At 41.7% G+C, this 23,941-nt stretch overlaps 1 protein-coding gene across 4 annotated transcripts in view; it reads right to left on the bottom strand.

Annotated features, from left to right (window-relative positions):
* Positions 1 to 23,941, bottom strand: part of LRBA (LPS responsive beige-like anchor protein) — a 321,418-nt gene that overhangs the window by 210,833 nt on the left and 86,644 nt on the right. For all 4 annotated transcript variants that reach the window (XM_033160146.1, XM_033160148.1, XM_033160147.1 and 1 more), the window contains exon 30: positions 21,062 to 21,170. In XM_033160146.1, the coding sequence (XP_033016037.1) occupies positions 21,062 to 21,170 (109 nt within the window). The remainder of the gene's footprint in view (positions 1 to 21,061; positions 21,171 to 23,941) is intronic.

Genomic DNA, 23,941 nt, shown 5'->3' with positions numbered 1-23,941 from the left:
GAATGTCTAGGCACACTTTTTATAACAAGAATACAAAGCTGAAAATGAATGAACTGCAGCTAAAATATTATGTTCATTTTTCACATGGTCTAGTTCTTCCCCTGCCCACCCCCTTATATTCTCTTCTCCAGCCTTCAGAGAGTAGCTGGAAGTTGGGGGACAGAAAAAGGTCCTCCTTTCCTTCCACGCTGCAGTTTTAATCTGAAATCTTAGGTGTACTACTGTGCCCAGAAACTGCTTGCGCTAATGAAATTCCCTGTCACAAAATGCACCTAGAACAATGGGAGTTTCAAACACTGTGTCCAAGCTGATAGCCATCTTACAGTAACAAACATCATAGTTTAACTATGTGCTGTGTGAAGATGCATCTTCTTTTGTCTGTTCAGTGCATCTGTGCACCATTTGATTTGTTTCACATTGTTTCACTATATACAAGCGCATCCAACCAACTAACTACTTCTTTATCTCCATCAAGACCAGGTAAGCCAGTGCGATAGGCAAGACATGTGACCAGGGTAAGCAGCCCCTAGTACTTTCAGAAGATGTGCGGTAATCAAAGGAAAAATAATTATGACTCCAGAGTTTATGTTAATAGTGGGTGACATCCAGTGGTATCTACTCATGCAACAGACTTTTGTTTGCACAGCAGGACTTTCCTTTTTCCTCTTTCTCTCTCACACACACCCTGGCAGCCTCCTGCACACTGCCAAAATCTGCTCTATAGAGTTGCAGGATCCTTTGCAGCAGATTTGGTGGCACAGGGAGGCAGACAGAATGGGGAAGTCCCATCCAATTTGCTCACGTGATGCTGAATATAACCCAACATTTTGAGAGTAGTCAATTGGCTTAATTTTCATATACTAAGTCAGAGCTTAAATAGGAATTTAATTTTTGGTTATACTAAGTCAGATTCTATAAAGGTATTCAAGTGTTTAATACTATAGCAACAATATGAATCTGATGGTTTTTCAACAAAAGGCCAGTATACAGTGGCGTCGCTAGCCTCTGCGCTGCTGGGGGCGGCGGCAGCGCAGAGGCACCCCCTGGGGGAGGGGCACGACGCGCGCGCCGTGACGTCATCATGACGTCACGACGCACGTGTATACAGAAAGGGGGGATTTCCCCCTTTCCGAGGCTTTTTTCGGCGGGGGGGGTGGTGACCAGCGAGGAGGGGGTGACGGGTGACCCCCACCTCGCTGGTCGCCCCCCCCCCCGCCGAAAAAAAGCGGTGGAAAGCGGAAAAAGAAGCAGAGCGGCGCTTAAACGCGCCTGCTCTGCTTCCTTTCCAGGCTTTCCCCGCCCCCCCCGCGGTTTTTTTCGGCGGGGGGGTGGTGACCAGCGAGGAGGGGGTGACGGGTGACCCCCACCTCGCTGGTCGCCCCCCCCCGCCGAAAAAAAGCGGTGGAAAGCGGAAAAAGAAGCAGAGCGGCGCTTAAACGCGCCTGCTCTGCTTCCTTTCCAGGCTTTCCCCGCCCCCCCCCCCGCGGTTTTTTCGGCGGGGGGGTGGTGACCAGCGAGGAGGGAGTGACGGGTGACCCCCACCTCGCTGGTCGGCCCCCCCCGCCGAAAAAAGCGGCGGAAAGCGGAAAAAGAAGCAGAGCGGCGCTTAAACGCGCCTGCTCTGCTTCCTTTCCAGGCTTTCCCCGGCCCCCCCCCGCGGTTTTTTTCGGCGGGGGGGTGGTGGTGACCAGCGAGGAGGGGGTGACAAGGGTGACCCCCACCTCGCTGGTCGCCCCCCCGCCGAAAAAAAGCGGTGGAAAGCGGAAAAAGAAGCAGAGCGGCGCTTAAACGTGCCTGCTCTGCTTCCTTTCCAGGCTTTCCCCGCCCCCCCCCCCGCGGTTTTTTCGGCGGGGGGGTGGTGACCAGCGAGGAGGGGGTGACGGGTGACCCCCACCTCGCTGGTCGCCCCCCACCGCCGAAAAAAAGCGGCGGAAAGCGGAAAAAGAAGCAGAGCGGCGCTTAAACGCGCCTGCTCTGCTTCCTTTCCAGGCTTTCCCCGCCCGCCCTCCCGCGGTTTTTTCGGCGCGGAGTGGGGGTGACCAGCGAGGAGGGGGGGACAACCCCCCTCGCGGGTCGCCCCCCCCCGCCGAAAAAAAGCGGCAGAAGCACCCCATCCATGTGCTGCTGCTCCGGGGGTGACGGAGGGAGCGGCGGCGCGTGGGAGTGGCGGGAGGGGCCGCCGCTTGACACCCCCACCCGCCGCTGCTCACCCTGTCACTGGGGGCGTCCCGCCCCCACCGCCCCTCCCCAGCGACGCCCCTGCCAGTATAATTGACCTTATTATAATAAAATGCAGTGCTTTTGTTCTTTTTTGGGGGGAAAGGGTGCCAGTACTCACAATGAAGTTATTACAGTAAGTGCCATGCTTTATCATTTGGGGAGCAGGGTGCTGGTACTACATACCCTTGAGTACCCCCAGAAAACAAACACTGATAAAATGCCATATAAAATGTGTCACAAAAATAGCAGTCAAGACATGGTAAAAATCAAGGAAAACAACAATTTGTATGAAAAACAATTAAGGATGGAGAAATAAGGGAATTTTCTCCTTTGACTAATGATTATTCCAGTCTACTAGGATATTCCTAGAAGTATTACTGAGTATAGAGAAACAGAGAAATGTTTGAAAACAAATGTTTCCGTGTATGCATCTATTTTCAGCTCCACAACAAATAATAGTGTAATGTTAAATATTCCTATACTACATTGAATAATACTAAGTTGAGGGTTTTTTATATAAAAAAGAAACTATATCCAAGCAAATGATTGCTAACCATTTCCCATAAGGGTATCATTAAGAAGAGAAAAAGCAATCTGAGGGGAACAAAAACATACCACCTGCAAATGCAAATTCCCATCCGAACCACAGATTTTAGTAAATGAAACAAGCTCCTGTGTTTTTCTGTTAGATCTTTTGCACTTGACCTTTAACCTTCCGTTTAAAGTCTGAACTAGAAATGCCACCCAGGGAAATCTTCCAAAGCTCCTGAATAAGACTTAGAAAAATGAAAGCTTAAAACCTCAATAGCAAACAAAAGTCAACCAATGACAATGTCTGACAGCCACCTTCAATTCTGAAGTGATGCTTCTGTCATCCAACGACTCAAAGTATTGATTTCTTTCAGCATGAAAAAGCCCAAGCCAATGAAATAGATATAGCAGCATGCCCCCTTTCCCCTCCCCCGATAATAGCCATCAAGGTTAACACAGGCAGAACACTTATCAAGGTATCTTTTCTATTTCTTCTTGTTTTAATGGACTGAATACAATGTATTGGCTTTTCATCTCTGCAACCTGCAGCCTCCGCCCCCTGCATCATCATCATTTATCTAGCCCTTAACGGATCTGAAGATTCAGGATCTGCATATAAATAAACTTTTTTTGAAAGCTATTTGTTACAGAAATCTGTTGTGGTCTCATTGCTTTGCCATATATAGGGGATCCTGGTTATTATTAACATAGTAAAAGGAGCCCCCCTCCACACCCCAAGGGTCTGTAGAAAATAAAGTGTTGAGACTATCTCATGATTAGAAGCATTATAATCAGTACAAGGAAAGTTCTATAAAGCACAGTAATGTGATGTACTGGTGCTAGTCAAAAGAGGGTTGATATTTTTACATGACGGTAAGAATATGTTTTCTATAGGTAACAGAATGAAATAAGCATATAGATAAGAATGCATGTTCAGTTTAATAATTGCTCTATTCTACTTCAAGATTTAATTTGTGCTTAAGGCAAAATGCTTTCTCTGTGTCCTTCTCACTGAAAGGTAGATGCTCCATAAGAAAGGCACCAATTAGACAAATAGTAGCATTCTAACAAAGAGAATGCAAAAATCATATCGCGGCAATATCTCATACAGTCGTACCTTGGATCTCGAATGCCCTGGCTCCCGAACAAATCAGCTCCTGAACGATCGAAACCCAGAAGTGAGTGTCCCGCTTTTCAAATGATTTTCAGAAGCTGAATGTCCAGCATGGCTTCCACAGCTTCCAATTGGCTGCAGAAGCACTTGGGTTTCTGAATGTTTTAGAAGTCGAACGGATTCCGTTCAACTTCCAAGGTACGACTGTATTAAGACCAACTAAAATTGAAGTAGGGAACTTTTTTCATCCTGAGGGCCACTTTATTTCATGGTTCACCACCTAGGGACCACATGTTAATGGTGGGTGGGGCAGAGTGGAAAAAAGTGGATTGGGCCAGATGCAAAAGTAGGCAGAGCGATGGATGATACCTTAATCTTTGTACACTAGACTACATTCCTTACACACACAAGAGGAATTATCACAGTTCAAGGACACATTCCAGACAGGTTTGTGTGTCACAAAAGTGTGACAAAACAGCAAACAAGCTTCCAAGTTCTACAGAACTCTTCTTCAGGCAGGATGTTTGGATTACTATATAACACACTCTACATGGAGCTGCCTTTGAAAAGTGCTCAGAAACTTCAATCGGCTCAAAAAGCTGCAGCCACACTGTGGACTGGAAGATGAATAAGTGAATGGATCCCTGACAAGGTGGATGACACATTGAAGCCCTGTAACAGTGGCGCCAGAGTAGACATGGGGACACAGTTGGCATTATTATTATTATTATTATTATTATTATTATTATTATTATTATTTGGGTCTGCAGCAACGGTTAGCCCCTGTGTTCATATCTCTGCTTTATCACTATGTGTCTGTAGTTTCTGATGAGAGCTATCTTAGTTGGGGCCTGTCTGTAAACACCCTACCATCAAAGGCCTGTGAGAGGTAAGTGTCATTGTCCCATTGGTTTCAGCTGAACACTGTTAAGTGACAAGTAAGAAGAAGAAGAAGAAAAGTTTGGATTTGATATCCCGCTTTTCACTACCCGAAGGAGTCTCAAAGCGGCTAACATTCTCCTTTCCCTTCCTCCCCCCACAACAAACACTCTGTGAGGTGAGTGGGGCAGAGAGACTTCAAAGAAGTGTGACTAGCCCAAGGTCACCCAGCAGCTGCATGTGGAGGAGTGGAGACACGAACCCGGTTCCCCAGATTACGAGTCTACTACTCTTAACCACTACACCACACTGGTTCTGTCTTTTTCTCTACTGTAGTAGGTTGTACCTAAGTACCAGTCTAGCCTTGTGGATCTATTTCTCTCTCTCTTCCTGCCCCACTAACAACCTTCTTTGGGTGGGTAGTGTAGCTTGAGAAATGCTGATGGAAATTCTTAAGTTGTGACTCTGTCTGATGAGTCAGGTGTGGTTGTATCATTGGTAGTATCACTCATCTGGTGAAGTGGACAGCAGCCCACAAAAGCTGATGCCGAAATAAATGTGTTAGTCCATCAAGCAGCACAAAACTCCTTTTTTTCCGCAACATGGTCACCCCTCTGGGGATAATGAAATAAATGCTTCTTCTATTGCTGTACTGTAGTTATATTGTAGCTATTAAAAGGAAATACGGTAGCAAACCTCCTGGTGTTTATTTATATGCTTAAAACTATGAAACACTGAGTGACGTATACGAAGAGCAGAATACAGAATAATTCTCTTCTGTAAAGAGTACATGATAGTAGGCTTACAAAGTTTCTTCACATCCATGGCACAAAATTACCACTAAAGATTACTGCCAACAATATTGAAGCAGGAAGGATTCTTGTAAGTGGAAGGTGAGTTCTGCTCATGTTAAAAACCCAATTTCTTCCCCTCCACTGTTGCTTCCTATCTCTCCCAAAACCTACCTGAGGGCCAGTAAGGCTTTCCATAATAATAGGAGATGGGATATGCAGACTGTAGTTAGAAGGGGGAAATCAGTGGGCAGGGAAAGGTTAGATGAAAAAAAGAGTTCTTCTGCTCACACAAGGCAACCCAAAATTAACAGAAGTTGCTGGCAGGTAATCAGAAACTTCATGACAGTAGGATTCTAAAATACGCAAGCAGCTACAGCTTGTGGTCAGACAGAAACAACAAATCAACAAGCCTATGGGGGGTACCTCTACTCTAGCTTAAAATCAGAAATAAACACAAGCTTTAAAAAAAACCCACATCCCTCTTGCAAAAAAGAGTGTGCTTACTAAATATTTTAGATTGTTTTTGAAAGGTACACACACACACACATGTTTACTGTTATTGGTGGCCCATTACACAAACTAAGATGTTTTTATTTTCTGCTCAAGTACATACAGAAGAAGAAGAAAACAACATCAGTTACAAAATTAGATTGCAAATGTGTTTATGATAACTAAATTACAGCTAATCATATTAGCTGCTTCACCCCCTCACAGTACATCATGCTTTCATCAAATCAGTCAAACTAGAACACTGAAAGGAATATACTTTCTTATGGCGCTATCCTTCCCCAAGATCCTCTTTTTTGAACTGACTGCATGGCTGAGCCATCTTTATACAGCTCAAAATCTGAAAAGAAAATCAGTCACGTCCAAAAAAAACCTTTGATCTGGATAAAGTGAGAGCCAAGCCATGCTCTACAAATTCCCCACAAAGGATATACTTCTGTGTATACATGCAGCCCACCATTAGATAGAAATGTTTTGTAAAGCAACATTAAGCCATGGTTCCTTTGTACATACATGGGTAGATGTGGCAAAATGCCTGTGCAAAGCAACAGCCACTTATGACAATTACTTGTGGGTTGAAAGTTTCTACATGGCAGGGTAGAAACACAATATTGATAACAGTTACTAGAGTGTTAAGATGTATAATTTTACCTCTACCCTTCTTAAGCTGAGCAATTGTTTTTAAAACTTCCTAATAACTACACAATGCTTGCACTCTTAAGAATGGCATTATCATAGGCAGACAGAAGGAGATGAATAATCTACTCTGGTAGTTTTAATGCCAAGATGAGTTGCCTATGCCTCTGAGTACATTGCAGCCACCATGTTCCTTCTCAGTTTTCTCTTCTAGCAACTAGATTCAGGGACCTAAATAAACTATACTTTTGGTCTAACTTTGTTGCTGTATTCTCTGTGTCCATATGAGGAAGACTGCTATTGTTGAAGTCTTATCTGGCTGCCTCACACAACAAACAGTTGTTGCCGGGGGGGGGGGGAAGAGGAAAAACAAGAAACTGTTGTAAAATATCTCATTCAGGCATTATTTAAGGCAATATATTTGACATAGGTTCTCACAAACATGTGGCAAACATTTCATTCAAAAGAACTGTACCCCTTTTACAGAGAGCCTAGATACCTGAAAAAGATAATTTCAGTCTCACTGCTCAATACAGGAAGTACTGTTGAGGTGCATTTAGCAAAAGGATTCAACATAACAATAGTGGTAGATGATAAGGACCAGCAAATGTACATACAACCCTTTTACTGTATTTCATAGTTTTCTAAACTAAAAAGCAGCATTTACAAATAATGATTTGGGGTTGTTGTTGTTTTAAGGAAGAATATGTGGTCTGCCACTGACAATGTTTGATCTAATCCCTGAAATCTAATACAACATTTAAGAAGCAGTCACATGTTTCATTCCTAATGAAGGCCTAGAAAGCAGAGTTCACTTTATTCTGGAGGCACGTATCAAAGTAGATCTCACCAAGCAACAGAGGCGCATCATCTAAGGATCTTTTTCACATTAAGAATCCTATTAGAAGGAAAACACTAAAAGGTAATTGAATTTCCCTCAGTTATCTTCATCTCTGTCAGCTCCTGCTACAATAACTTACTCTCCAGAGCACAGATAACTCAATTCTGTCCAGCAAGCATATGTTATGAATCTCCAAAGCAAACTTGTCTAAATCATTCTGGTCTTCTATCAAGGTTGGCTGTGGATATGAACTCTGACAGAAAGCAAACAAATTTATTTTTATCTTTTCAATAATTCACTTCTTCATGGCTTGATAGAAGAATCTAAGGATATTTATGTTTTTAGTAATTTTGGCATTATAAATACTGACTGAACATTTATTGGAATTAAAACCTGTTTAAACAGCCATTTTGTTATTAGCACTTTCAAGCTGAAAGATAATTTGAGGTCTACTGTATTGACTTACTAGAGATTTCTATAAATGAAAGCGTTCCTTCCATTACATTTGCACAAATGGTTAAGACTAGCATGTATACTTCATGTTTAATTCAAAACCATGCTTAAATGTATTGTGGTTTATAACTGTGGATGTATTTTTTGCAATTATTATTTATTACATCTTTGAACCTCCCTTCAGCAAAGGTTCCCAAGGAGGTGTAAAACATTAATACATATATCAAAACATCAACATTAAAACCACACACCTACTAATACAGTGATTCTTCTACAAATTCAGCGGCTATAGCTAACAGAACAACCAACCAACACCTGTCCACCAAAACCAAAAGAAACAGGGATGTCTTCAGCTGATGTCAAATAGATGCCAGCAAGGGGGACAATTGTACCTACAAAGAAGGAATTCCACAAGTGGGGTATCGTATCAGAGAGGGACTTGCACTGCATCATCACATAATTGACCATGGCTGATAACGGAACCATCAGAAAATCTTACGGCATGAGTTGGCAGATAATGGGAAAGGCACTTCTACAAATACCTAGGCCCCAAGCCATGAAGGGCTTTGTACTGGCAGGAAGTGCTACTCTTTTAGATTAAAAGGTTAGTAAAGAATGCTTCAATCTAAGAATGCCCTTTTGCAATTCTAAGGTGAGACTTGAAACGTTAAAAACATACATTGAGAAAACAGAAGTAGAAATAAAAGCAGCAGCAGTTTATGATAAGGTTTGAACAACTATCCTTGGCTGCCAATTGTGGAGTGTCAGTTGCAGGAAGGCAAATGTAGGATGGGGGGGGGGGGAGACTGCTGATGTACAATCTAGTAGCTTGTGCCAGTGAAGTACCTGTGATCACATTCAAATCTAGCACAGTATGTTGCCCTACTTTTAATAGTTTCTATTGCTACCTTCCTTCTCTTCCTACCAGTCACCATGCCCAATCTATTGTCCAATATCATGATGGTGCTTAAACAAACTCCATGATCAGCACCAAATTAGAGTGCTGGGGCCAAGCAGGGAGTTCCAGAGCTGTGCAAGTTCCAGAGCTGGAGGCTATGGGCTCAACAAGCTTTTAAGCTAGCAAGGCTCCAGCGGCGACGGAAAGACTTAAATCCTCACTGCTAGCTCCTCTTCTTCCTGGTCATCTGCTGGGCTGCTATTCACAATGGAGTCTTTTCCCTCCTCCCAAAAAGGTGTTATATAAGAAGACCTCTAGTCACAGACCAGGCAGGCAGGCAGGCACACATATGCCAACTCTGGGCTTGAGAGTAGGGTGACTCTTGAGACTCAGGGCTTGGGCTATGATCAGGTGGCTCAGGTGAGACATGCATGACATGAGGCACTCCACTACCTTAGGACATTTGAGGGTTCCTTAGGATTTTCATCTGTACTGTGATTCTCTGCAAGGCCCCAAGACTTTGCCACAGAGAATATCACCCTTGGTTCAGAATGGGCAAGATTCTGACACAAATTAGACTTTAGGACAAGTGGACATTAGAAAATAGGCTCTAATTAAATAAAGGTTTGTTACAACTTTATGCCCCTGCTAGAACTACTCTTTGGATTCTTTCTTATAGGTCCTTAACCAGCACATACTAGGTAAATTTGAAGCCGCCATAGTGTAGCTGTGTAGTGACACAAAGCACAGAGGCAAGGTATGATCACAGAACCGGCTAAATCAATTTAGGTCACTCCTTATGATCACCTATAGCTAAAATTCTTCCAGCGCTTTGACAATGGAGCAGGGGAATAAATGAGAAATCTATTAAGATTTATCAATAATCTCCCATACGAAAATTTATTCTTGCTTACAGACAACTTAATATGGAACAGTTATTTCTCAGCAGCAGCCAACAATCTAGACACATAGATCAAGGAAGAACAGTACCAACAATGCTCCTTCTCTTTCTTACTCAATGAAGAGGACTATTCAACCTCAGACGTCAGCCATGCTGCTGCACCTGCACTAAGCATACATTTACATCATACAAGAAGTGTGCAGTGTTGCAGACAGAGTGTTGGAACTAAACTGGGAAAGGGTTCAAATTCCCATGAAGCTCACCAAGTGGCCATGAGTCAGGAACTCTTTTGTCCTCCAAAACTCACAGTCCTGCAGTGAGAATAAAATGGGATAACTTAGTGCCACACTAAGCTTCCGATTGGAAGGGCAGAATTCAAATGTGATAGACTGATCACTTGCCAGCAATACTCTGAAGGATTTTACATGGACATAACAGAAGATGCATTAAGCATGTCTCATTTTTGGATCCTTCTCAAATATTCCAGGGGCCCTGAACACTGTGAGACACATCACTGTTCACTCACACAGATCTCCACTAATGAGAAATTGTTCTTAGGGTTCAGCTAGAAGTTATATGGGAGATATACAGAATTTATGGATATCCCCTGTTTTGCTTTTGAAGAAGTTAATAGCAGCTGGCAAAGATTACCAGTTTCTACAGCTGCATCTTTGCATATTCTATGCTCCCTTGCACCCCTGCATCAGATCAGAGTCTTGGTTCTTCTAACCCGTGCTGTTTTCCCTTCTCCTGAAGTTGCTATTTGCTCTGTAGAGGAAAGTATGCTGGGCAAGGAGCAGCTGGGCCCTACCCCAGCAATATAATAATCATGATCTGATGCAAACCCCCCCCCCCAAAAAAGTTAACATCTTGCAAAGTTATTTACTTGATCTCAAAACCCAGGCCTTTTAATAGTTTTACTTGATAAATTGCTTTTATGCTACTCTTACATACTATATTACTATACATTTCTACAGAGCAATCCAAAGAGGGAGGGAGGGAGAACCAAAGGTGGATGAACGAAATTTTACAGTGCCCTAATGAACTTCCATCCACATTTGTCCTTTTCAGCCTGTGGGTGAGAGAGAGCCATTCAGTTTCCCTCCCGTTGTTTTCCATTGTTTCCAATGATAGCAGGGGAAACACAATGCCATACTCACACCAAGAGGGTATGCTGGGTAACTGGGAGTGCTATTCCACTTTGCACCTACCAACAGAACTCTTGTGTTGGGTAAGGCAAAGGATGCAGAGGTTTCTGGAAGTAGAAGGAGCATTGTGGAGTCATATCTTCCTCTCCAATGGAAGACCTCATTCTCTGTCCTCAAGAGGAGGAGTTCTGAAATATCCTATAGGATTCCAGTCTTACTGTTGCTGGTTTCCATTGATTTAAACTTAGTATGATTTAATGTGAATTTTTTAAAAAAGTTTTTGAAGGGCAGGATACAAATTGTTTAAAGTAAACAAAAATAACAGAAATCAGGAAGGGAGGTCCAGATTGCGGATCTGCTATGTAACATCTAGTTGTGCCCATACATATGTCTTGAATAAACCCCTCTCTTTCTACTTAAACATTGGCCTGGCTCAGTTTTGGCAGGGAATGCTAAACTTTATTGTATTTTTAAATTATTATTCAGCTGAAAAACTAAGCATCCCACCTACCCCCATTGCACTATTACAAGATTATCCCAGTTTAAAAAAATAGTGCTGAAAATGTTGTTGACCATAATTAAAATATACTTTCTTTATAGCTAGTAGCTAACAACATATGAAAATTATTATATAAAAAGCATAACCATTACTAGCTTCAGAATTTAAAGCAGAAGATCTTTTACAAAAGGAAGTCTCTACTATAACGTCATGCTGTTTCGCCAAACACTGTCATCCTTTTAAAAACAACCCATTAGTCTTTTTTGAATTACACTGATCCAAATTCAGCAATGTCTTTCTTTTTTTCAATTCAATCTTTTAAATAGTATTTTTATTAATTTCTGCAAAACTTAACAAGAAAGTAGCTAGTTTGTTCATCCCTTTACATTCATGTGTAAGCACTAAATCCGTTATGCATCAAATGTATAACTAATTTCACCTTTGGATAAGAGTTCGACATATTAGCTCAAGGGGAACATCTACCATGTCCTCCCCCCCCCCCCAGTAGCCGTGTAGCATGTTTGTTGTTTTTATTGAATTTCACAAACCAGCTAAATTAAAAAGTCATATTTGTAGGTAATGAGAATTCATAAGGATTCCCCCCTCACGTGCTCAGTATGAACCTGTTGTGAGGGAAGATTCAGTAGAGCGCAAAGGGGTTCAGCTGATCCCCCTGACTAAGCTATGGCCTTTTGGTTGGACCTGATTACCAGCACCAGCATCATCCTGTAAGGTGGCTGAAGTCAGAAAAATCTGGGGAGGATACACAAGGGAGGAAAATATCCCACATCTCGGGGAAAGGCATAGAGAAGATGCTGATGGAAGTCAGAAAGAGGTAAAAGATAATTTATAAAGTAAAACCAATAATAATTTGACATTAAGGTTATAGGAAATATAAAAGAATGTGGCAGTTTGGGTGCACAGGATAAGATACAAATTAAGTGTGAAAGGAGAGGCAGAGAAGAAATTGCAGATGAGCAAAAACAGTTTGAAAGGCATGGGGGGGGGGGATATAAATTAAAAAGACTAGATGCAAGTGGGCAACCAAGCCAAGCTGCACCATCAGCTAGTGTCTATATTTAGCAGGGATGTAAACAGCTACGAATTTCTGCCTGATGCTTCAATAAAATGCAGTGTATTTCCCTCACCACAACAATGTGTGGTGAATTTCCAGTCAGAATTTCTTCAGGTGCAGCTTCCCCAAACACTTCTTACCTACACAGCTAATATACTATGCCTGATGCATCTATAAACCGTACTGCTCACTCTTCAGCCGTTAACAGTCATCCAGCTCCAAATAGTGGGGAAGCTTGAATTATCACTGGGTACCATACCAGTATCTACATTGCCCTTAACAGTTGCAATTTGGAGCTTGAGTGAACATGGAAAGCCCTTAACACAGTGTTTTAAGGTGAAATGTTTTTTGTTTTTGTTTTTTGCAAATTGAATAATAATAAAGTCAGTGCAGCCCTACAGTTTAGGGACAGAGATTTCACCAGATGTCTGGAAGCCTCACTTGCAATTGTTCTACATGCATAATACACAAACACAGAGAGCACACATCATCCTACAAATACTTTCCCTCTTTTTCCTTGAAGTTCAAGGTTTTACATTAGCTGCCCTCATCCCTTAGATGCACAAACAAGCTAAATATAGAAAGGAGAATGATAGGTAAATTGTAAGATTAATCAAAGTGGTATCTTGCTATTGACAGCCTTGGCCTCCATAAATTTGTTGAATTCTCTTCAGAGGTCATCACCGTCTCCCATGGGAGCGGATTCCACATTTTAACTATGTGCAACATATATGCGTAACATATATTTCTATCTTGCTTTTCCACTCAGGAGCTAAACATTGTGCATGTTTCCCTCTCTTTCCCCCTTTTATAAGTGCAGCGTCCCTGTGAGGCAGGCTAGGTTAATATATGTTAATACATATATTAACATACATATATATGTAGATCTGGAAGGGGATGCATGGGGCCCGATTCACATACAGTATATCCAGCCCAGGAAATCCTGTTAGCACCTCTGCCTGGCCCAAATTATGGGCTGTGCTTATCCTACCTCACAGCTATGTGATGAGTTGTATTACTAATGCTGTAAGAAGATGTAATGGCTTAGGGCTGATTTCCAGTATTGGTTGCTGCTAATAAATTGTTCCTATGATTATTGTATTAATTATTTTGCCTTCTTTTTTTTTTTTAAAGAGAGAGTTCAAACATGTTCATATGTGTAAAGCGGGTCCTCCATTAAAGAGGGCACGTGTTGCAGTGCGACCCGGCTACTTGACCCAGTGTTGCGGGTGGATAAATCTTGGAACAGCCACAACCCCTGATAGGTGGGTCCCGTGTTGCTGGGATGCAATTTGACCAATGGGATGCCTCGGAAAGCAGCAACGCGGGACCTATATAACCCATGCGAGGCTTACGAACTTCCTCTTTGGGGATTTCGCATCGGAACACGGAACATCAGATCCTGGACAGCTGTTGCTCAGAGAGACTTCGATCAACCTTTGGTGATCGCTTACCCCGTTCTTACCCTTATTTTCCCTTTCTCGTTAACTATCCTGTTTTCCTTAATCTATCCTTTCCCCCGTTAATTGAGGCTTTGCTTTGGGGGCTTATCCCTCCCTACGGGAGCTTGCAGGCCTTCCTGGTTTAACCCTTTACCCCCCACCCTTTTTCCTCCCGGGTTGGGGGGAGTTAGTTGGGGGGTGGATTTTAGTTCCTTTCGGAACCGTTTCCCAGCAGTCGTTCTTCCCACCTTGCCTCGACGCACCGGGCGCCGGTGCCTTCAACTTCACCAGTCTTGGCTTCCATTGGGGCTGGTGGAGCGGGTTGGTGCTGGTGCTCCATTGGGATCGGGTGGAGGATTGGGCAGAAAGCTTCGTCTCCAAGCCTGGTTCTTCTTGTCCTTACGTACTGTGGCTCCAAATGGTCGGGGCTGTGCATTTGGGCGGGAACCACCATTTTGGGTTCGTAGACGCCTTCTTCTTAGGCCGCCATATTGGGAGCCATCTTGTTTTGGCACGAACGCCAGTTTCTGGTGGGCGCCATTTTGAGTTAGTGAGAGTGCCATTTTCATTTTACGGTAATTAAGCCTAGCTAGGTTTTGAGGCCTTGTGCCATGCTAGTTAAGCGCATTCCAATCCTGGGTCAGCAAGAGAGGAGGGTTACAAGGGGTGCTTCTCAGCCCTCGCCCTCCCCTTTGCAGCCAGCGATCCTGCAAAATACGTTGGATCGCATGTGCACATTAATGTTCAGAGTAGGCACGGATCCAGCGGCTGTGAGCAGAATAAATGCCGAACTGGAGAGCTTAGTGCAGCAGTTTCCGGAGCAGCCAGCTTCTCAGCCTGGCCCTTCAGCCGCTTCTACAGTCCAGGGGCCATCAGGGCAGTTGTTTGGTTCACCCTCCACCAGCTGTCCCTGGTGTTCATCCTTGGCTGTCCTACGAACGTGGCTCTGGGACAGCGCTGCCTGCATAGGTGCAGGGAGATAGTCGAACCAGAACCTATGCAACCACTCATTTGATTGTAATCAATAAAGTTGTGGCCTAAATTTTGCTAAAAACCAAACCAAATATCTGTCTCCTATGTGAATTTATTTAGGGGAAAGGTAAAGGGTCTAAACACGCAAACACAATACAGTAAATGTTTCTCAAGGCTACTCAAAAGCTAAGATTTAATAGATAAAGCATATCTGATGCTTAGCTATAAGGAAAGGGAAGATTCGCAGAAAACATTATTTTATTTTATTTTTGCAAAGGAGGACACGTGAAATAAGCTAGAAACTACCTGTACCTTTTGAGCAAGTCATGACTACATTTACATTCATATTCAACATAAGCCATAAACCAAAACACGAACAGCTTATTGCTGCATAACTATAGCCTATAAATCGGCTCAGGGAGAAAATTAGGGCTATAGAGAAGTCCAACTAATACGCATGAAGAAACATAACTGAAGGGAAAAGGGCAACAAATTTTACAGCAGCTGGAAATGCTAGATTTAATTATTGAAGGGCAATCATGCAGAGAAGTTAGCTGCCTAATATGATTTACAACAAAGAAGAGTCCAATGAATATCCCAGTTATATTGACAAACTGCTAATAATCAGAACATAAGACTATTGCAATTTGCAACAAATGCATAATTTCAGTAAAGACATCACAACGAAAAGGAAACGGTGCATGTCTTACTTATAAACCACAAAAACTGTAAACTGTGTAAATATCTAAGAGGGAGAGGAAGAGGGAGAGGGAGAGAGAGTAGAACACATGCTGCCATTTTGAAGAATAGCTGCTTATACTACTGAGAAACTGACTGGCCAGTCACAAGCCATCAACATCCGAAAAAGCAGTATAAAAAGAAATACATTTTATTCACACTTCTATTTTCTTTGTTCATCACTTTATATTTAACATTCTTATGCTTGTCTCTTAATCACTCCTGCATCTATCACAGTTGGGACTATTAAACATCCACTTTGCATGCAGAAGGTGACCTGCCTGACATCTTAGAGAGCCACTGACGGTCAGTGTGTAGACAACAAGTGCCAAAAACTGATGCAAAAATCACTGTATCACTGATTCTCAGAGCGCCTAATAAAACCACCAACAGCTAGTGCTTAAACACATAATCCAAAATACATGCACACTGTTATTAACATATGCATACTACTTGAAGGGACATTACCAGGGATTCAGACCCATTTCTGTTTGGGGTGCTTCACATTTTTCCCCCTTGCATGAAGTGACATGGTGCTACAACTATTTTCCAGTACGCATGTTTACCATTTACTTTTAAGAGGTCATGGCAGTCGTGTCATGGAAAAAGTGAGGGGAAGGGTGCTGCATCACCACAATTTTGCAGGAGATGTTCGTAGAAAACCGTAAAAGAATACCTTGTATTTGTGGCACCTATAAACATTCACAGTATCTATGAATATTTCATATACTTCCCTTTAAATAATAATAAAAATCAGGTTCAAGTCACTCCAGATTTAGCCCGGGAAAGTCGTAAAAAATATTGCTCATTTCAAATTAATTGTGCAATGCCCCCAAGTCTACCGCACCCACTATCAAAGGATCCCTGCATGCGGTAGGATTGTATGGGCATTGAGAAAAATCAGCACAGACAAAAACAAAACAAAACAAAACAAAAGTTCTGCCCTTTGTCTTTGCCAATGCTTAAATGGAATAATAATAATAATAAAAATATTATTTGTACCCCACCTATCAGACTGGGTTGCCCCAGCAACTATGGACAGCTTCCAACATAATAAAACATTACACTTTAAAAGGCTTCCCTGTACAGGGCTGACTTAAGATGTTTTCAGATGTTGGTTTCATTCTTTAGAAGATACATATTTTTAAAAGATATAGTCTTGTGCTTATTATGAAACTGATGATCTGAATGCATGCTATGTGCTGCTTTGTGCTTTAATATAAAAATTAATCTCACTTTTTTATTTCAAAACTTTCTTCAGGGAATTTTAAACAGCAGAACTAAGAATTAAATCACATTTTATTGTTATGTGTGAACATGTTCCCTTATGTTGGTGTGATCTGATAACAGAATCAACTTGCTCTGAAGTGTGGCAGTGTTACAGCAAATCACTACATGATTTTAGTTATGGTTTGTTTTCTGCACCCATCTGAATAATTCTGCTACATTTGGATTCATGATATGTTCATGACTAGGTCTTAACTCCTATCTATTCCTTCACACATTTTTTTTTCCAAAGCAGCATAATGCTTCTCTTTCCAAAACCAATTTCTGCTGAAACATATGGGTATCTTGTGAGTTCAAGAGCAACATGCCTTGGTCAACAGAGAAAACTATGGCTGCCCTCCAGTTCTGATAAGTATAACAGAAGTGCTGTCTTTTCTGCAGTCTAGCTTCTGTTTAAATTCAAGATTATGTGAATTAAATCCCTTCAGCCATCACACTGAGATATAACAGAGTCAAGGCAACATCAGATCAAGAAGTGTCAACCAACACCTGCCTGAAGACAGTTCAAAGACATAAGAAACACAGAGAGAAATAAAAATTGTGGTCAGTTCTGACAGAGGCATTTTGAAATGCAGTAAAAAAAAATCCCATGATTTAGCTATTCTTATGTGAAAAAAATGCAGTTAAAGGGCAGAGGGGTATGTTAGCAGCAGGAAAAGAAGAGCAATTCACCTAATCAATGAGGCCATGTCACTCATGGTGAATCTGCATAAAACCAGTGTATAAGTTGTCACCTTTGTCAGACTCCAATGATTATCAGGCAATGAACTAAAAAAGATGTATATTTCGTCTCCACAGGACTGTCTACCAACCCTTCATTTTTTGATGTAACAAATGAAACCTGCCTGCTATTTCACTAGCACAAAATGACAATGTAGATATCTGACAACATCTCTGTTTGCAGGAGTGGGTAACTAGGTCTAGATGAAGTACAGACAGCTTATTAAACAATGCACAGCATGAATCCTGAGACCCGCAGAGATGACCTTTAGAAAAATGACCACTGTCCAGGAAAATAATATCTTTCCACTTCTTGTGTATTTTACAACAAATGTTTACGTGTTAATACATAAGGAAAACCCTCAATGTTTCATTTGTAAAATAAAACTGCAAAACAAAAATAAAATTTGTTCTTAGGAGAATCCAATAAAAAAACTAGTTTTTATGATGTATTTCTTTTTTGTTCTGTATTGAACTGGGCGGCCAGGCATAGTAATCCAATAAATTCAAAATACATGTCAATGTAATTCATTGTCCCTCAATATTTTGTTTGAGTTTATAAAAAAAAAAAGACTTTTTTGTTACTACTTTAGCAAAAAATAACTTTTAGACTTCTTTGTTTGCTGTGTATTCATACATGTAAATATTTGGTTGGAGACTGTAACATTTCCATGGCTACATTTTTATGAGCCACTGGCAACTGAAATACTATTACATAACAGACGTAAGGATTTATTTGTGTGAAAGCCACTCAGGCGTTTATTTGTCCAAAAGTCATTGTGCGAAACCCCCATGTGAACAAATACACATTTGTTCTAAGTTTTCCCAGAAAATTAAAGGCACATTTGTTTGTTTTTTAATGCTGAAATTGTTGACAGAAATGGTAGCAATTAGAAAATCTAAAATGTGATCTTTTTTTTTTTTTTTAAAGATGATTCAGAAGCAGCTAACTCTAGGTCCAAATTAGTAGCTTAACTGCTCCACTCTTCTTATTGATTGTACCAGCTGTAAACTGGCAAGGTTCTCTAAGGTGCTTTTACCCTGCCAGTCCCCACTGAAGACATTGTGCAAAAGCAGCTCTTCTCAGTCAATCATTTTATTTTGAAATGGCTAAAAGATTGCTAGAGAATAAATTTATACAAAGAGCAGCCTGATCTAGATAGATCAGTAAGTTTAATTCCAACGACATGTTGTTTTTATCAAGTACTTAAGAATTCCAGTAGAGGAGGGGAGAGGAGAATAAAGAACATAATCCACATGAACAAGGACAGTCAGGGACAATATCTTTGAAAGCCATAAGCACGAGAGGATTAAGGAATCATACTGGTAAGGTTATAGTTCATAAGATCCATTTGCAATGCTACGTCAAAAACGATAATGTGGTCATGAGATGCATAAAGAAGGAAATAATTTGTATGTGTGCAGCAACAATTGTGTGTGAAACATCCATGAGACCAGCACTAGAATGCACCAGACTAAACAGACGGCAGTAAAATATTATACCTGTTTGACCAAATGAAGGGGCCTATCCAAAGGAAGACTAAACAAACTACAATCACGCAAGTGACTTCATGGTAAAAGAAAAGTAGACGTTTGCCTTAATTTTTTTTTTGTTGTTGTTCTGATGACTCAGAGGGAAGTGCAATTACCAAAGAATATTTCATTAAAAATAATAATGCAAAGTTCAATTTAAGTCTACAAACAACACACTGCTTTATTAAAGTTAGCCTTTTATCTATATTACTAGTGGTTTAAGCCCATTAAGTTAATGGGCGCTAGAACATATGTGGCAGGCAGGCAGAGGGATCGCCGGCCCAGCCTGTGAGGCAACGGCGGCAGCAGTGGGGTTTTTCCCTGGGCCTGGGGGGAGCCTGCCTCCCTGCCTCTTGTATGCGGACTCCAGGCCGGCAGGTGCGAGGGGGGCGCTGCGGTGGGAGGCCTTGGCGGACAGGCTCATTCTCCCTCCGCTGCTGCTGAGGGCGGGGCGACGGAGCTGCCGAGTGGGTCTCTCCCTGCCTGCCTGCTGGGCGGTCCTGGCTGCGCCAGAGGCCACCGCCACCGCCTGGTGGGGTCTGGACGGAGGAGGCCGGCCGGCGGCATCACCATGAAGGAATGCGAGTACCAGCAGATCCCGCCGGGAACCCCAGCCGCTCCTCCTTCCGCCGAGCTTCCAGCGCCGGCAGCCCCTTCCGGGGCAGCCGCCGCCACCACCCCGGCGCACGGGCGCCGGCGCAAGTGGGAAGTCTTCCCCGGGCGCAACCACTTCTACTGCGGAGGCCGCGTCATGCTGGCCCGGCACAGCGGCATCTTCCTTCTCACACTCGGCCTCATCGTGGTCACCAGAGGCCTCTTCTTCGCCTTCGAGTGAGTCCGTGAGTGAAGGAGCGGAGCAGCCCAGGCTGGGGGACGGGGGGACGGGGGGACACCCAACCCACCCAACAACCCCTCCTGCTTTTTGACATTTATTTCCTTCCTTGCAAAACCGTCACCTCGCTTTCCAACCCCAGCCCCCAAAAGGGTCGCAGCCCATCCCGACTCTAAGGGAAAGCCCAGGAAGAGGTGTGAGCAGCCATTTCTACCTCCACTGCTTCCTGGTTGCTTTTGGCACCATGTTTTCTCTCGCGCTCCAAGTCTCCGCGGCAGCGTGGCCTCCCTTCTCAGTTTCCCCTCGGCCTCTGGAGCGCTGGCATTCTGATTCAACCGCCCCGCTTCAACTGCCACCACTGCTCCCGGCCTCATCTCTCTGCTCCAATCCCTGTGTCCGTGGGGCACATGCGCAGTAGCGCAAACCCAGAGACACAGGGACTGGACGCAGAGACACTTGGGTTTTATATATATAGATACCAGATGTTATACTGGATGAACATAGTTGTCAATTATGAATGTTAAAATACAAAATTGTAAATCATCCCAAATTTTATCTGTGCACTTTTTATCCCTATCCTCCAACCAGCAGCCCTGTTTACAACAAGTAAAAAAAGTGGGCTGGATCCAGAGAAGATACAGCAGAACTCCAATCACATAATGGGTCCTTCTTGTCTCTTCCACCCCCACTAAAAGTTCCCTCCTCTCCCCATAGCTGCTCCTGAGAGTCAGTGAACTCTCTGGATGTGCAAGAAGAAGCAAAAGAACCAGGAAAATTGGAGGAATTCAGTAGGGTTGCCTTGCACAAGTGGAAGTGCTTTTCTATTTGTGAAAGATCTCTGGATCCAGGAGAATAGGTGCTTCAGAGCTTCTTTGTACTATTTACAGGTGAACATGGTCAGGGACTTTAAAGACAGAACTTCACAGGCACCTGATGTGTTTCTATTTTTAATCTGGCATAGCTGTGGTACCTATGTTTCAGTTAACTTCTCCACTATGTATGAATGAAATAGTAGTGCATTGTGTAAGATTTGGGACTTGCCTCAAATTCAGCATGCCTGTGAATATCTTCAGCTCTTTGTCTGCTCAAGATAAATTCTGCTTCATTTGCAACTCTCACCAGATGATCCTTCATGGTTTGGCTCAGCAATCTGTAAACAAGAAAGAAATTTGGGACAAAATGGTAATGGTGGATTAAAAAACCCCCACCAAAGATTTTAAAGCATTTTCAGTATAAACACACTGATGTCCAGATCCAGCAATATGCTCCAGGAACAGATGTTCAGGCACAAGCATGGAACTGCACCACCTGGAAGTACTTAAGTCATTAATTTTGAGAAAGGGTGTTGTGACCCAAAATATACTTGATGAACACCTCTTGCATCAAAATGCCAGTTTCTAAAAATGTAAATAAAAACAGCTGGAAGGGTTGATCATTAAAAGGTTCAGAACAAATAAAGACCTGAAATTAAATGGAATTTAAATCCCTTTTCTCACCTGCTGTGGTCCTGAGGATAAGCCTTCTTCTGAAGTTCGTATTTGCTTTGGGGTTTCCATTTAACTTAAAGGGTAAGTTTGACTCCAATTTGCATATATTACCTTAGAGTGGAGTGGGTCCTTCCATTGAAATGAATGGCTACTATTTAAATGAATGGTGACTACCATGCATGCAATTCTCATATTGAAACAAACACAGAACTTTCTATCAGGCACTGATTTAAATCACCACCAGTACTACACACTATTGATGAATCATAATATTTAAAGTTAAAATACACCTCTACCAATACAGTACAGTGTATTCCATAAAAAACTTAGTTATGAAGCTCAGTTTGATAATAAGCAAGCACAGTTAACCAAATGTAGGCTATACATAAAAACTGAGCGCATATTCCACTGCTATTCTTTTAATAAAGTATGGTAGCTGAAAATGGAATCAGTGCAAATGTATGGAAACCACAAGCAAACAGCACCATAATTTTCTGGCACAGGCTTACTTCACTGACAACCAGTACTCGACGTTTACTAGATAATACTGAAGCTGAATTAGCTGTCTCTGGTTTTCATTTTAAATATCGAAAACATTAACTCTTTTCTGTTTAAAGATGCTGACATGCCCTTGCAAAACCTTAACACTACAATCTGATACTTAAAGCACTTTACTGATACAGGCCTCATTGAAGTAAGCTGGACTTACATTAGCTGAAAAGCAAGAGCCTTAGTCATCTGCAAATAAACTGAGATTTTCTATTAAGTTTACTAACGCAGATGTTCCCAATTTGCACAAAGATATTTAAATGCATGCAGAGATGATCAAACAGAACTCAAAGCAATAAAAGCCAAACTTCTAAAAATATACTTTGTTTTATAGGTGAACATTTTAACACAGAATGTAAAATTTCTATGTGATCTTCAAAACACCAGCTGAATTATTCTCCCCATCCTTTCAGGACACCCCAAGATATCATTTGTATTTTCATCACATCCTTAACATTGTTTGATGTTCTTCTCAGTTATGTATTGTGGTTTTATCTAGCATGTTCTTAAAGCAATTCCTATTATGAATGCAGAACATTAAAACGAATTTGTTAATTGTAAGAACACAGTTTTCTATTAGACGTAGACAATCATACACAAAAAAACCAACAACATACAAGACAAAACTGTGGTCTTGAGGGTTTTTAAAAAATTGTTTTTCAGTGTCGGTGAGGGTTCTACACTTGACATTTCCAGAAATGAAAACTGGGGAAATGTTACCCCAGTTTTCTCCTCATAATTTTTTTAAGTAACTTGGAAAAAGTCATTATTTTAATTGGTGTCTATAAAAGGACTTTTTAATACTATTTTGAACCTAGTGTGTTATGGTAAAAGTATAAAATATATGCTCTTTCATTCTAACAATAAATGATACACATTTGGTTGTGAAATTTTAAGTGTTGTATTCACCTGAATATTTCAAAAATGCACCCATATAAAATTTACAGATACAATTACTTATTGTTGAAATAGTATCACCATCAACTCACATGGTGCAAAATCAGATTCCCTGTCTGACGGAACTGGCAACTTAAATTCTGACAAAAGATGGTGTGGAGAGAGGAGAAAAGGCATAGCCAGAGAGGCATACAACTGTCACACATACTCAAAGCATAGTTGCACTAAGGGATGAGAGGTTAAGCCAAAGGCTTAGTGGAAGAAGCGGGTTTTGAGAAGAGAGATGATATAGGAGTTCTGGACAGAAAATGAGGGCCAGCAAGAGATAATAAGGTAGCAAGCTGGTAGAATTGTGGGTGTGGGGAGAGTTATAGCAGGAATATAATTGCATATAAGGATATTTTATATAGGCAGGTAAAAAAGGCAGATAATTAACAGATGAATGATTCTTTAACTGGTTGATCGCAACCATGATTTAGTAATCTATCTATAAGTGTAGAGTCATGATTCAGGTAGGTAGCCGTGTTGGTCTGACACAGTCAAAATAAATAAAAAAATTGTCCAGTAGCACCTTAGAGACGAACTAAGTTTGTTTTGGCTATAAGCTTTCGTGTGCATGAAGTGTGCATGCACATGAAAGTTTATAACCAGAACAAACTTAGTTTGTCTCTATAAGTGCTACTGGACAATTTTTTATGTACAGTCATGATCTTTGACTTCTATGAGTATCCAGTGGAATAGCCTTTGCCCATCTGTTGCCCTCCAAGTATTTTTGGACTACATTTCCTAGTAGTACCATCATGCTGTTGGGAATTGTTGTCCAAAACATCTGGAGGGTAACAGGTTGGCAAAGGCTGCAATAAAATCGACCTATTTTTCCAATTCAAAACTGATACTTCAGTCACGTAAACTGTAAATACACCAAAGTTTATAACTGAAGAAAGAATAATAAATTTGTGAAAAATAATTTTGCAATATGGTGCACAGT

The sequence above is a fragment of the Lacerta agilis genome, chromosome 9, assembly GCF_009819535.1.
Source record: "Lacerta agilis isolate rLacAgi1 chromosome 9, rLacAgi1.pri, whole genome shotgun sequence".
NCBI lineage: Eukaryota > Metazoa > Chordata > Lepidosauria > Squamata > Lacertidae > Lacerta > Lacerta agilis.
This window is presented reverse-complemented; position numbering and strand designations above follow the sequence as displayed.